At 47.6% G+C, this 14,991-nt stretch overlaps 1 protein-coding gene across 1 annotated transcript in view; it reads right to left on the reverse strand.

The window, feature by feature from the left end:
* Positions 1 to 14,991, reverse strand: part of CACNA1B (calcium voltage-gated channel subunit alpha1 B) — a 502,106-nt gene that overhangs the window by 186,722 nt on the left and 300,393 nt on the right. The window contains exons 13-14 of the mRNA XM_075015705.1: positions 14,819 to 14,931; positions 8,026 to 8,138 (exon numbers count right to left, since the gene is read on the reverse strand). Of these exons, the coding sequence (XP_074871806.1) occupies positions 8,026 to 8,138; positions 14,819 to 14,931 (226 nt within the window). The remainder of the gene's footprint in view (positions 1 to 8,025; positions 8,139 to 14,818; positions 14,932 to 14,991) is intronic.

Here is a 14,991-nt window from a genome sequence, read left to right on the forward strand (position 1 = left end):
ATTTTTTCAAACCTGTCGGCAGATCAGCAAGTTTAACAAATAGTTGTTTCAGGTTGATGTAGGCATAGACCCGCCCCCCCCACTATAGATATGCACACGCTCCGTGCATGTACTGTATGTAAAAATAGGCCTCATGATCCAGTCAAAGCCCAACATGCTAAGCGTTCATCGACAAATACCCAAAAACCAGGAAAACAGTACAAACCAAAACCTGGTGCGCAAAGCAAACTCCTAAAGAACAGGAAAATAACCTAAACCACAGACTGTTGGGGCCATCTGCACCCACTGTCTGGTCCCAAAAAGGGACACTGGACTGCCCCAGAAACCTAATTGGCTAATTGGTTGCTTCCATGTCCAAACCCCTATCATAGCTGGCCTCCCCTCTCCCCAGATTGGAGACCTGATAAAATGAATAAGCCTGTTGGCCATCCTGAGTCACTTGTTCCTCCCGCCAAGACTCTGGACCCTCTCAGCCAGAGGTTGGTGTGGGCTCTGCTCGCCCTCTGTGAATTGGTATCTGCCCCATAAGTATTCCCCTCTGTGCCTTGACAATGTGTCAGGTTGGGTGGCTAGAGTATGCTAAGGAGCCCCCTTTTTCTCTCTCTCTCCCCCTGCTCCTGCCCTCATCTTCTCCTCCCCAAGTCCCTATTAAAAACCTAAGGATAACGGAATTAATTAATAAAGCTTGCAGTATTCACTATCTGCCTGGTCTCGGTCTGCCTCTCATTCTGTGAGCTCATTTCGCTCACTGAACAGTTGACCAAAAAGTTTCATGTAGATTTCTCATACACCAACTTTAAAAATAAATCTATAAATAAATAACTAAATCACAAAAACCACTTTGAATTCATAGATTCTTAAGCTATATCTACACCGTGGTGATCTGTCGACAGAAGTTACTGTCAGAAGAGATCTTCCGACAAAACTTCCTTTGACAGATAAAGTCCACACAGCAAAGTGGATTGCTGTCGATCCGCTCTGTCGACAGACAGCAGCCAGACCGCTGAGCTGTTCTCTTGACAGAATGGGCCCCAGAACCCTGTCAGACAGGGTTGCAAGGCCAGCAAGCCCTTCCAGGAGCCTTAGACAGGTGTTCCCTTAAAGGGACACCCCCCCCACCCACATACACACTCCCTGCCCAGGCTGAGGCTTGCCTACCTCCATGAAGGACAGCATAACTGCTGCAGGGCTCCCCCGCTTCCCGAGGAGCTGCAGCATGCTGGGGGCAGGGGACAGGGCGTTGGGGGAGACAGGAATGGGAGAGCAGGGATGGCAGTGGGAGGAGTCGGGGCAGTAGGATGCACAGGGGTGGCAGCTGTGAGTGCCAGGCCAATGAGGCTTGCCAGATGGCAGTGACAGCATCGAATTGGGCCATCAGTTGGTCCCAGGCCCACATCCACCACACCCATTCCCATGCCACCGCTGCAGGTCAGCCCGCAGCCGCTGCTCCTGGAGGTCAGTCTGCCTTCTGAGGGTGGCTGTGTAGGTCCACAGAGCATCTTCATCGGGCCAGTGACGGCCCCTCCAGCTGCAGGCCCACCCCAACGGTGGTGGGATGCCAACTCTATCGGGTGCCAGTCCGGGGCTGCCCGGCTCCAGTCCCAGGACGGGGCTGGCTGGCCCTGGCGGAGTGGTGGGGCTGGCCCGACCTTCAGCTGGTGCAGCTGTAAGGAAGACAAGGAGAAGGGACGGTGAGTCATTCCTGCAACACAGCCCCTAAGGCCCTGCCTCCCTCCTCCCCCCACCATGAGCAGCAGTCACCACCCCTGAGCTGAGTGATGGGGATGTCCTAGGAGCACAGGAATGTGTGCCCTGCATAGTGGGCCCAGCCACACAGGGGACCAGGTTGCACCCCCCATCCATCCCACTCAATGGGTTAGTGGCCACTGGTGGGTGTCTGACCATGGAGGGGTCCCTGCATGGGTGACAGGTGAGCTGGGCATAGCCTTACTCTCCCCAGCCCCCATCAAATATGCAAGCATGACCATGCTCTGGGAGCTGTGGTCCTTGATGGTGTGTCTGGGGTCAGGCTGTCGCACGTGTGGCTGGCCTGCTCCCAGCCATGGCACACAGCAGACAGGCCCCCATGGGGTCCTGAGGCTCATGTGGCCTCCTGCGGGGCTGGCAGCAGGCTGGTGCCCATGCCTGGAGTCTGGGTGGGACATGCTGTCTTGCAAATGGTTGCACATTCTGGGACCACAGTGTGAGGTCCCACCCAAGCCAGCCTGGCAAGTCTTGCTGCACGCCCCATCTGCGCCTGCCCTCCCATGCCTTAGGGAGCGTGACGCATAGGGTACTTACTGGAGGGTCCCTCAAACAGGTCCGGGGACACCCTGGATGTGGCCTGGCTGGAGTCCAGGGCAATTGCCAGCATGCTTTCACTTGAGTTGGGTCCAAGTCTAGCTCTGGCAGCGATGGAGGGGCCTCCTCAACTGTGTCCACAGCTGCTGTCATGGGGGAGCCATCATCACCCCCACCCAGGAACTGGTGCAGCTTGTTGAAGTAGGAGCCAGTTCTGCCCCTGACCTCTGGCATGTGTCCCAGGCCCAGGTGTACCCCTGCACTCCTTCACCTTTACTTGCTCCATCATCCGAGTGGGGGGACCCCCTGCCCAGAAGGGCAGGGGCGAGCTGCGCGCACACTGGGGCATTTTTCCTCTTGATGGTGGGGTCTCTCCCTCAGCCCAGAGGCTCAGAAGGTCCTTTACCTTGGGCCCGGTCCACAAAGGAACCCATCATTGGTGCCCTGGGGGTAGGGGTGCTCCTGTGATCCCTCCTGCAGCTCCCAAAAGGGTCCTGGGGCATTGTGGGGTAGTTGGCTTATGGCCATCAATAAGGGATCGCGTGTAGAGAGTGGCCAGGAGGGTGTGGGGACAGTCAGCATGCTGCTGGGCTGCTTCCACGTGCTCAGCTTCCTGCCATAGGGTTTCTGGGGCTCCCTGCAACTTTAAGAATGGCCAGAAGCACGGAGCATAGAGCTGCAACTGCAGTAGGTAGGGCGTCCCTCCCAGGGGCAGCTGGCCAGCACCATGGAGGACTTATCTGCCAAGAGAAGGAGCATCCACACTAGTTTTCTGTCAAGAGAATCTGTCGAAGGAGACGTTCTGCCTCGTGGGAGAGAGGTAGAAGGCCATTGACAAAAGTGCTGTTTTCTGTTGATTTACTGTTCACAGAACACATTTTTAGCGTGAACACTCAGAGTTTTGTTAACAAAACTCTAGTGTAGACATAGTTTTAGAGTTTAGTGCCAGAAGAGACTGCTATAATCATGTAGTCTCATCTACTACATAACACAGGCCAAGGGAACATCCACAAAATAATTCCAAACAAAGATATTCCAGAAAAACATCCAGGTTTGATTTTAAAATGGTCAGTAATGGAGAATATGCTCCGAAATTCTTCCTATGGTTAATCACTCTCTCTGGCAAAATATTTCTCTAGCTTCAACTTCTTACCATATTCTCTGATATATTTAAGATTGTTAAATATCTGGGCCCACTACAGGAGTGGGTGGGTGAATGAGATTCTGTGGCCTGCACTGTGCAAGTCAGAATATCTGTTCACAATGGATGGACCCTTTGATCACAATGATCATGATAGATGAGTTTGTTCCCCATGTAGGTGTTATAGACTAATCCAACCACTCCATCACCCTCTGTTTGTTAAACTAAGTAGATTGACCTGATCTCTGTACAGCTTGTGTTCTAAACTTTTAATCTTTGTTATGGCTCTTCTCTGAACCCACCCAATTCAACAACATCCTTCTGGGACTGTGAACAGCAGAATTGGACATACTATTGCAGCAGCAGCAGCTCCCCCAGTGCCAAGTGCACAGCTAAAATAACTTCTCCACTCCTACTCATGAAGTCCCCATTTATGCATCCCAGGGTCACATTAACTTTTTTGGCCACAGAATCACACTGAGAGCTCATGCCCCCACGACCCAAAAAAAGGAGACCCAGATCTTTTCAAGAGTCACTACTTCCTATGATAAAGTCCCCATCTAGTAAGTGGAGCCTGCAGGCTTTGTTCCCAGATGTCTACATTGACATTTAACCATATTAAAATGCATTTATGTTAAAACTGCTACCTTTATTAACCAAAATTATCTCACACACACACAAAAAACAGAGATATTAAGTCACTTTGGCAGGATCTATTTTCCATAAACTGCAGGCTGATTCATATTAATTACATTACCTTCCATTACTTCTTTATTAATCAGGTCACCTCATGATCTTGTCTGGGATCAACGTCAGACTGACAGGTCTATAATTTCCTGGGTGTTCCCATGTACCCCCTTTAAAGGTCATCACAAGAAGAAGCAAGCTTCTGCAAATTCTCCCGTGCTCCAAGACTTATCAAATATTTTGTTTCAAAAATACCACAACAAACTTTTTGACTTATTTTTGGAATTTCTCTGGTTTGTTCCCTCCACTGCCCTCCTCCCCCACCTTAAACAATTCAACAACGCTGTTGTAGCTTTGGTAATCCCAGGATATTAAAGAGACAAAGCGGGTGAGTTAATACTGTTTCAGGGACTGACATCTGTGGGTGAGAGAGAAACTTTTGAGCCACACAGAGCTGAGATCTCTCTCACCAAAGAGAAATTGCTTCAATAAAAGAGATCCCCTCACTCACTTTGTCTCACAAATTCACATTTTGGTGGTCACTAAATCTGCACTTTTCACAGAAAAATCTCCTGATGGAAAATTGTGCCTAGCTATACCTAGCACAAGCAATGGAAGAGATGGGATATAAATTTTGCTTAGTGCCCAGCGATCAGGATCGTGATGGCCTTCAACATCCATTCCAGTGGTAGCCTCCAAAAGGGGCCTTTCCCCCAGGAGACCGGCATGTGTGTGGATTTTTTTTCTTTTGGCAGGGGTCTGGGGTAAGGAAGGTTCAGCTCTGCATCTGAGATGGAAGATTCCCTGTGATGAATCAAACAGATGTACCTCAATTAAGCTAAGACCCTAAAAATTGCTAAATTGATCTGATGGAGAGATAAGGGTTTTTGTGACCACAGTCCAGGACAGAAGGATCTCTAAGGAAATTTTTCTTGCCATGAGCTGCCACCTGCCTGAGGCAAAACTCAACCCTCAAGCTAGTATTTCTCAGTTAATGTGACTGGGCAATAAATACATGTCAGCTGGATGTATTACCCAGAGTAGCTGGGCATACATAGGTCATTTCAGCATCCATCCATGACTGATGACAGGCCCCTGACTGTAACAAGGAGTTAAATTTCTACAGTTGCCAGTTCCCATTACATCTTGACAAGTAGGAAATTATGTTGAGCTATTTTCTCCCAGCCTTCCTATCTTTGATTTTCAGTGACTGTAAGGCTGCATTCTCACTCACTGTAGCGATATGCCATCCCACTGTGACTTTTCCAGCCGGCTGTAATTTTACCTTTCTAACCATTATGCTGCTTTGCTTTTCACCCTCTTCCTGGCTTGTACTGAAGGAAGAAAAGGTTCCATATCAAAAGGCATAATACCCCCAATTATTCAGAGTAGGATGGTGTACCTGCCCTCTGCTGAACAGATTAGAGGTAAAAATCCAAGGGCAGGATGCTTCAGGGAAAGGTTGCAGTGGAAGTCAGGGAAAGGGGAAGAATTAGCACAGGGTGAGGCTGTGATGAGAGCCAGACAGCACCAACATAGCATCCAGAGCTCTTGCTTTCATAACTTTCTCAACTAGTATGCCACAGGACCCTTTGTTGCTGTTACAGATCCAGACTAACACGGCTACCCCACCGATATTCAAGTAGTATGATGTGCTGTGCTGGTCTGACGACACTTTTCTGGAGCTTGCTGGCCCTTCGAAACATTTCTTTTTTGTGGATAACCTACAGTTTTCCCAACTCCCTACCTTTCCCAGGAAGTGTCCATATTTGGACTCCCTCAGACACTTACATGGGAAAGTTGGATCTGCAGAACAATCAACATGTAAAAAGCCAGCTAACTCAAGAGGTGTGTTTATACAGCAAAGAAAGGGGTGTTCCTAGCTTAGGTTAGCTAACAGATTAAAAGAGCACAAAAGAGATGACAACACAGCTCTTAACTTGGGCTAGCAGCTCGACTTCGAGTCTGCAGGGACATGTCTATGCTGCAGCCAGAAGTGAGCCTTGTCCTGTAGACAGGCTTGTGGTAAAGAGAGGCTCATGCTCATGCATAAAGAATAGCTGGTAGATGTTGCAGCAACAGGAGGTGACCTCCTGAGGTCCCTTCCAGCCCTAGAATTCTATGATTCAATAGACCTCCCCTTGTGGTCTGGGGTTGTAACAGAGCTACAAATCCAAGTTAAAAGCTGAGTCGCTGTGCTTTTGCAGCTATTTTAATCAAACTTGGCTAATGTTCATTAGCTAACCTGAGTTAAGAATATGACTTTTGTTGCAGTGTGGACTTGGCAGAAGAACATCCAGATTACGCTGATGATGATGAGAGGAGCACTTAAGTAGACTACATGGCCAATCTGAGCATCCAAGGTTAGTGTTTGGACATCCTATTAAGGTTTGAAAAATAGGCTCCCCATCTAAATCCTTTTTGTGTTTCTCATTCCATGGAGATGCTGCACCAGCATTTTCCCTTGTGGCTGGGAGTGGTATTGTGGCATCTCTGCCTCAGTTTGCCCAATGCTTTCTCTGCCCCATTTTGGCTGTAAAAGTAACTGGCTCTTCACTTAGGCTACAGCCACACACAAAAGTTATTCTGAGATAACTTGGCTATCATCTACTCTACACACACACTATTTCTAAATGAATTCAAAATAGTGGATGCATTATTAGTAAACCTCATTGCAGGAGAAATAACACCTATTTCGAAATAGGCACTGTTAAAACATGGAATAGCTCTATTTTGAAATAAGCCATAATTTTGCATCCAACAGCTCTGTTTTAAAGTAGGCACTATATGTCTGAAGATGCTGTTTCTTGTGTGTAACTGTGCTATTTCAAAAGAAGCTATTTTGGAACAGCTATTCCAGAATGACTTGTTCCAAAGTAACCCTGATGTGCAGATGTAGCCTTTAAATCCAACAGGCCCAAATAGTCAACTTCTGCTGGGCTCAGTGGTTAGCTCTCTTCTTTGCAGCCTAGTTGCAAACGGTCCCAACACCAATCCAAATTCTGGGTTTCAACCTCATTCCCCTGAGGCTGGAACACAATCCCTCCCCCTCAAGCTTTAGGCAGGCTGCGGTCCCTGAATGGCTCCTGTCTAGGCTCCTTGCATATCACACAATGGTTTGTCTGCTCTGCAACCCCAATCGCCCAGAGGATGAGGCTAATTGACCAAGGCTGAGCAGCCACAACACTCACCTGGCTGTTACACACCTCTTGCTGATAATACAGGGATTTTATTAAAGTGATGGAGGAAATGAGGGGCAAATTTGTTTGGGGGAGGGGTAGAGAGAATGAACCTAGCATGAGTGCCCAAAACATTTTCTGTGAGCTCAACATTCCAACTTTCACATCCTGTAGCAACGACACTAAATGGAGTAAAAATGACACTAAATGGAGTAAAAATTGCACAACAGCAACTTGTTAACCCCCCTGACACATTTGAACAAGTGAAAAGCTTTGGTCATGGAGCTCTAGTGAATCATCAAAGTGCCAAATGAGCAGCCAGGGAAACTGAAGACCTCAATACACCCCTATATTAAGTACTCTGGAGGCGGTGGAGCAGCACAAGTATCCTTATGCTGTTGTGTCGACATAGCTCAGTCTTGCATTCTGGAGGGTGAGGAGCAGAACAGTCTTCCTGACTCATTCAGCAGTAGCAATGATGGCCTTGTTTGTCTGACATAGGTCTGGGTAACACTCACACCAGATAATTGCAGGTCATGCCTGGCAGCATAAGGGTAATGGAGAGAAGCAGAAGACACTGCTGGTGCCCAGAGGCTACATGGCTTAATAACAGGAGTGTGGAGGCAAGCCAGCAATGATGCTATTTGTGGGAGAATGATGTGACTTTTCCTTTCTAGCTCAGTAGCCAAAGGGAGTGAAAAATGAACTTGGACTTACTTGGTTACTTTGAAAATCCTCAGCAGTCGAAGAGCCCTCAATACACTGATGCCAAATGAGGTACCAGGCTTCACTGCTGCCCAAATCACTTCAAAAATGCTCCCCACTATCACCTGCAAGAACAACCCATTTTAAAATGACGGTACAACGGGCTTTGGCTTTAGGTTGTCCCATAGGGACTAGGGACCATAGAGAAGACAGACCCTGTGCATGGATTGGATTCTAATAGGGGACGTCAATGTAATTTGCATAGTGAGGGAAACAAAATCCAAACTCTCAGACATAATGGCTCTAATTATGTGACATACAATCCAGCCTGAGAAAGGGGTAGAATGTTGTCACAGTGCCCCTGGAGTAAGACAGCGACTGAAAAAAAAATCAGCTGCTTACTTCTCCATTGCTCTGGTGGTGGAAACACTCTATATGAGGCCTTTTGGAGGTGCAGATTTCTTCCCCCTCTGTACCAGCTCTGTGTGTTGGCTGGTGAGTTGTGAGATCACAGCTCAGGCTCCACCCACTCCCCACCCATGTCCACTTGGACAAGAATGTGTGTGTGTGTGATGGTGGTGGTGGGGGAGATAGCAGCCAGGATGAAGCTGTCCCAACCTCCACATCATGCATACCAATAGCCCACACAGGAGCATGAGGTGTTTCCTGACATTCCCTTATTCCAACAAGCTGGAGTGAGTGAGCACCATGAGTAAGCACCACATAGATGCTAATTATTATTACTATTACGTAAAACCTACCAGCAGCATCTCTGTTCGGAACCTTTAGAACACTGTTTAATTAAGATGCTTGTAATTAAATAAAAATCCATAAAATTCACTGGCATTCACATTCAATTGTTCAGCAGCCTCTGGCCTTGAAATATTTAAAGAATTGTCTCTGGACATATTTTGTTAAAATGCAATAGCACTAATGCTGAAATACAGAAGAACTTTATGCAGCATGTAGGGTCGATATGGGGAAATTATTGTAATGAGAAATTCTTTATGGTAAAGGGAGAATATATAAAACCTGAGTTACCATGTAGGTGATAAGGTAGGACAAGCTTTTCTGAGCCATTATATCTAGCTTCAGGCGAGGCCAAAGGTTGAGAAATTTTACTCACGTAGAAGCACAATAATGGCCTTGAAATGCACAAGGGTCTTAATTCTACCTTGGATGCAATTTTCACAGAAAATCAAAGTGAACCAACAGACATATGCTAGTTTCCACACCTGGGTGAGGAGCGGAGATTGCCGACACCCTGAAAAACACGGTGTACAAAATTCCAGCTCCTTTTCAGCAAAGCAGAGCTCTCCTCTCTTCACTGTGTCCTTTCTTTAGGAATACATCATACATCACTAAAAAACTTTTCCCCAGACCCTCTGAGCTTTAAACTGATCATTAATTTACTTGCCATGGTAAAATGACCTCTTGGGAGTAACTTCCCACAAGACCCCACTGGACTACTCCTCAAGGGGCCAATGTCTCTGTTTTGCTGTTTCTTTCTTTGCATTTGACCTATTTCATCTTGATGGTTTGTCAGATGGAATGGATTATGGAACTGCCCCAAAGGGGTGAAGAATCTAAATTAATCTGAGGAGTAGGAAGGTGGATGTAGGGATGAAACACAGATAATTGGTGGTTCCCAATGGACTCTCTACAGAAGGAAGAATTAGAAAAGTGATCAAAAACCCTCTTCCTCATGGCAACTGCAGTCTCTGCATTTTGTTACCAGTGTTTCATTTAGCACAGCATGAAAAAAAATCAGAGACACCCTGTGGATTTGTTCTTGAGTTTAATAGAAAATTCTTAAATCACGTATCCCACAATATCAGGTACAAGTTATTTTTTTCCTGGTGGAGCATTCTTATTAACAATGACTTTTATGAAATAAATGAAGAGAAATTAGCGGACAGGGAGGGTGATGCTTGCCACATGGTGGCCCATGAAGCACCAATGTGGCGGATAGAAGACACCAATCTAGCATCTTTTGCTAGAACGTGACAAAAAATGAAGCAGACATAAATTTGGATAAATCAAAAGCCTAACTAAAGCATTACAAAACTGCCTAATTTTCTTGACACAGCTCACACAGGCTGGAAGAGGAGCCTCAGATAGTTAGACACCTAACTCCCAGACTTTTCGTAGCAGCTGGGTGCCAAATTCAGGACTGGGTTTAGGGACAGGTGACATAGGCAGTGGCCTGGGGTGCTGGGTTTGGAGGGCACTGGACTTTGGGTGCTCTTTTGGTTGTTAAGTGGCAAAAGGGAAAAAAATGCTTGAAGTAAAATGTTTCAGGTATTGCACACAGGGATTCACTTTTCACTGACCTCCTAGAATATTTTGGACCTTTGTAGAATCTTATGAAAACCTTCCAGACTTGCTTACATATGGCATGAATAAACCGAGATGTACTGATCCCAGTGGGTTAATTTTATCATTTTATATGCCAGAAATAAGTAATGCATGCAAATCCAAGTTGTGAAATGGGCTGTAGACACAAAATTTTGACAAATGTAGTGAGTGGACTGAACATGCTCTTCACCTGGGGCACCAGCAGGTCTAGGGCCGGGCCTGCACAACTCCCTTAGAAGACTTTAAAAATCCCAAACAAATTTACGGTCTAGCCTTAGCAGAAACATTGTTTTCGCAAGCACCAAATTAGGCCCAAACCAGCTTGTTGCTTTTACTTTAGGGTTTGTTCACTGAAGTCCCTTGCGACATGCCAAAATCAGGAGTATAGCCATCTACATGACTTGGACTATGGGCACAAGCAATGCCACAGTAACAACTGTTTTTGTGATAGTTTGCTGCAATCGAACTTGGGGGTGGTGTCTGCACAGCTAGCTCTAAATATACGACTTACCATGAAAATGGCCAACATTGGGCATATTTGCTATGTTTCGTCAAGGTGTTGTTGGTGAAAGATTTCGTTTTGCAGTGCCAGTGCTAGCCCTGCAGAGGGAAGTACACTGGGTGCTTCTCACGTGTAACGGGGTAGCCTACCCCTACAAGCAACAGGGGCTCTGGGGCCAGTCAGTTCTAGCTGGGAAGAGGTCAGGTGGTCCAAGGAAGGGCTAAGAAATCTCAGCTGGGGTTGAGTGAAGGCTGCAAGGAGGAAGGTTGGCTCCAATGGGGCTCACAGCTACCACGGTCCCTGGGGAAACTTGGAGGGAGGCCTGGCTCCATGCTCCTGGAAGGGGCAGGCTCTAGGACAGTTAGGCTTTAGCGCCGCTCAGACTGCAGTGCTGGGCTCACCACCTCTCCCTCAGAGCCGCTCAGACTGCAGTGCTGGGCTCACCACCTCTCCCTCAGAGCCGCTCAGACCGCAGTGCTGGGCTCACCACCTCTCTCTCAGAGCTGCTCACATTGCAGTGCTGGGCTCACCACCTCTCCCTCAGAGCCACGCGGAGCAGCCCAACAGTGCTGTTGTGGCATTACAAAGGGCACAGCCCTTTGTAAAATGCCATACCCCAGGGCAACTTTCTCCTTTGCTCCTCTGTCTTAGTGCTTCCTGGGCCAGTGCCTGGCCAGCAGCACTACACACCACACCTTTCCTGGCCTTGCTTTGCTCTAAATAGCTCTCCACTAGAGAAAGGAGGCTAGTCTGGGCTCTAGGCCTAATCAGTCATTGGCCTCCCAGCTGAGACGGCCTACACAGGGTCGAATTAATGTCAGCTCAATTTGCAATGGGGGCAGCTGCCAACAGTAAAAGGGAGTGAGTCAGACAGTCATTTCCCAGGGTCAAGGAGTGGTGCAGAAACAGCAAGTTTCAGTCCCAGGAAGGGAAGGAAACCACTTGCAGCATCCAGTCAGTTAATGGTCCAAGCAGACAGATTTAAGTCCACTTGAGACTGCCTGGAAGACCCAAGAGATGCCTCAGCTGCTCTTTCCCTCTCTGATCTTTCTGGTAGTGAATGCACCTTGAGCAGTAGAGACAGGAAATGCAACAGCCCAGATGCTCACTTAGGACCCAGATACACAATTCCATGAAAGACAATAAAAGTTGTGGAGGCCAACGTGAAGGCAGAATTAGCCCAATATTATGTTAGTCCCCATGCAGTGAGCAGGGGTGGCCACTCACTGACCAAGAGGGGAAAGAACCTCTCCCTGAACCCCGGGGGCAGAACCTAGCTCCACCCCTTTACCTGACTGGAAGATAGAGGACCGGACCATCTGTATAAAAGCCCGGCCAGATGCCCAGTTGAGGTCAAGTCACCAGAGAAGGTATAACCCATATACCTAATAGGGAGATACCTCTTTAAGAGACCGCTGAGATGGAGTAGGAGTGAGTTGTGTCTGGGTCATTGTTACTAGGCAGATTTAGCACTGCACACTCGGAAGCATTTGGAATTGGGGGTGGTAGTTGCGGGGTCTGCTCTAATAGGCTCTGTTCTGTTGGTGGGGCCACACGCCACAAGGGAAAGCGGACTGGGCAGCTGCTGTTCTAGGGCCACGTGTCCTGTGTGAGCTGGGAGAAGCTGAGCTCAGGAGCAGAAAACAGACTGGTATCCCTCACGCTGAAGCACTTTGAAGCAGGGTTTCCTTTAAACCTGCATATTTGTGACTAACCAGTCACTCAGTTAACTCTGTTCACCGACTGTTAAGCTGTGATCCACACTGGAGGAAAATCAGCCTGGAGTCCAACTGAGGATTCCTACAAGTAAGTGGAGGGAAGACAGTTCAGACTCAGCAAACTGAGCTGATCTGGTCATCCAAGACACAAACTAAGACTGATGGGAACTAAACCTCAGCTTTTGAGATCTCAGGTTTTTTCTTATTGTGTTTTGTGTGGACTGAAGTTTAACTTTTGTTTTCCATTTGTTTTTGTTTATCTGTCAAGGGTCTGTTGGTGGGTGTATAAAATAGTTAGGCTGTAAATATTAGATTATTATTTGTTACTTCATCAGAGGATTTTATAAAGTCATTTGATTAAATTCATTTCTTTAGTTCCTTTCAGGAGATGAATGTGAGGAGGCTGACCCAGTGCAATCTTTGCTGAAAATCCTTCAACTGAACTCTGGGTCTCCAGCTACTTTTCCCTGGGAATTGTGGTTTGTTTGTTTTTTCCAAGGCACTGGAGAAGGGCAAATAAATACCCACCCCAGGTTACAAAAGCAGATGCCTGACCTGAGCACCCAAGCTGGGAGGACAGCACAGCCCTGTAGGAGGCCGAGGACTGGCCCACACAGCCAGGCCTCACAGAAGAGGAGCTGAAAGCTGGGACAGAGATCCCTCTACCTACGCACGGAGGAACCTACCCTGTGGCCCTATGAGGTATGAGCCACAGCGGGAGTCTGGAAGTGATCCAGGGATACCTGGGTCAGCTTGTTGCCATGTGGATCCCTGCTCAACCCAGTGACAGATGGCTCTGCCACTAGCAGGACCCTGGGCTTGGCAGTGCAGGGGATGGGCCTGCGCTGCCTGCCCCCAGCTACCCGTAATGTGTGAGTGACAGTCTCCCACATCACCTTGCTAGAGACACATGTGGGTTTGCTAGCCTTCTGCCTTGCAAAGAGACCTAACCTGAACTGCTGTTTGTTGGTTGCCAGACCCTGAATCAGGGCCTGGACCTAGTGAGGCCTGAGCACAGTCCTGAGCCCCAGGACTATGCCTTGGTAGCTGAGAACCCCAAGTACAGTCCCGAATCCCAGGATTAAGCTTTGGTGGCTGACACTCCCATATCCACAGACACCAACATAAGCAGTGCTGTTTTTGTGCCAGTACTTGCCAGTATTGAGTACTGACACCTTGGCAGCCCCAGCCACAGGATCCCTGGCTAGGTGGCAGAGGGACCCTGCCAGCCCTGCACCTGGGAGCTGGCTGGGATGTGGAGCCCCGCCAGCAGGCTCAGCAGCGGGAACCCCAGCCAGGGGATGTGGGGTGGGGTAGGAGGAAGCCAGCTCATTACCGGTTCCTCTTTTTTCACATACAAAAAAAAAAAAAGCACTGGACATAAGTGTCCCATATTCCCAGAGCAGCTGAGCACAAGCATCCACATCAATTGCTTAAGCTCAGCATCTCCCTCAAAACATGCCACTTTTATTATACGCACCTCGATATACACGTGGGTGCCTCACTCTGTATGTCAGATTTGAAACTCACTGCCCATGTATCACCTCCAGGATGGTCAAGGATATGAGCAAAGGGAAATGTGATTTGAAACACACTTGAAAATGGCAGCTAATTATTGGTGTACTTTGTGAAGCTGCTGCTGAGAAATGGATCACTGTGGGCTTCTCACAGGAAACAATTCCCCCAGACTCCCTGTTGCAATTGGCTGCTGGATTTCTTAGATGGAGACAGTTTCTGCAGGAAGTGTATTCAGACTGGCCTGTGTTCTCATTGTGTCTCACTGTTCACTAGGTTTATACAGAGAAGCAAGAGAGGAGTAACGAAACCTGTAAAATGTGCCCATGCGACGCCACTGCCTTTATGCCCCCAATAAACACCACTCAGTAAAGGGGATATGTAGGCTACAGTGTGATTTTTTCTGAAATAATTTACACAATTTGTGCTATGCACATTGCATAAATTATTTCAAAATACCTTACTCCAAACTTGGTGTCATCCAAATGGCACCAAAGTTGGGAATAAGGGGCTATTTTGAATGTTCCATTACCCCTCGTATGACATGGGGCAGCAGAACCAGAATAGCACATCTGAAAGAGCAACGCTATTTCAGGTGCCGTGAAAACCTACAGCATTGCTCTTCAGGATACCTTTGTATCCCAAAATAGCACCTGCACTGTAAACATAGCCTTAAACAAAGCATTAGTTTATGTAGCTGATGACAACTTACCCCAAAGTCGAAGCAGTTGAATGAGGAGTGGAAGTAATTCCGTGGCCCCAGTCCATACATCTTCAAGGACATCTCAGTAAGGAACAGACCCAGGAAAACAAATTCTGCAAAATCTAGAAGCCACCAAAGAGGTTGATTCAGTTAAAGAGTTCCTTCTCAGCAAAGATAATACA

The sequence above is a fragment of the Carettochelys insculpta genome, chromosome 21 (assembly GCF_033958435.1).
Source record: "Carettochelys insculpta isolate YL-2023 chromosome 21, ASM3395843v1, whole genome shotgun sequence".
Lineage (NCBI taxonomy): Eukaryota > Metazoa > Chordata > Testudines > Carettochelyidae > Carettochelys > Carettochelys insculpta.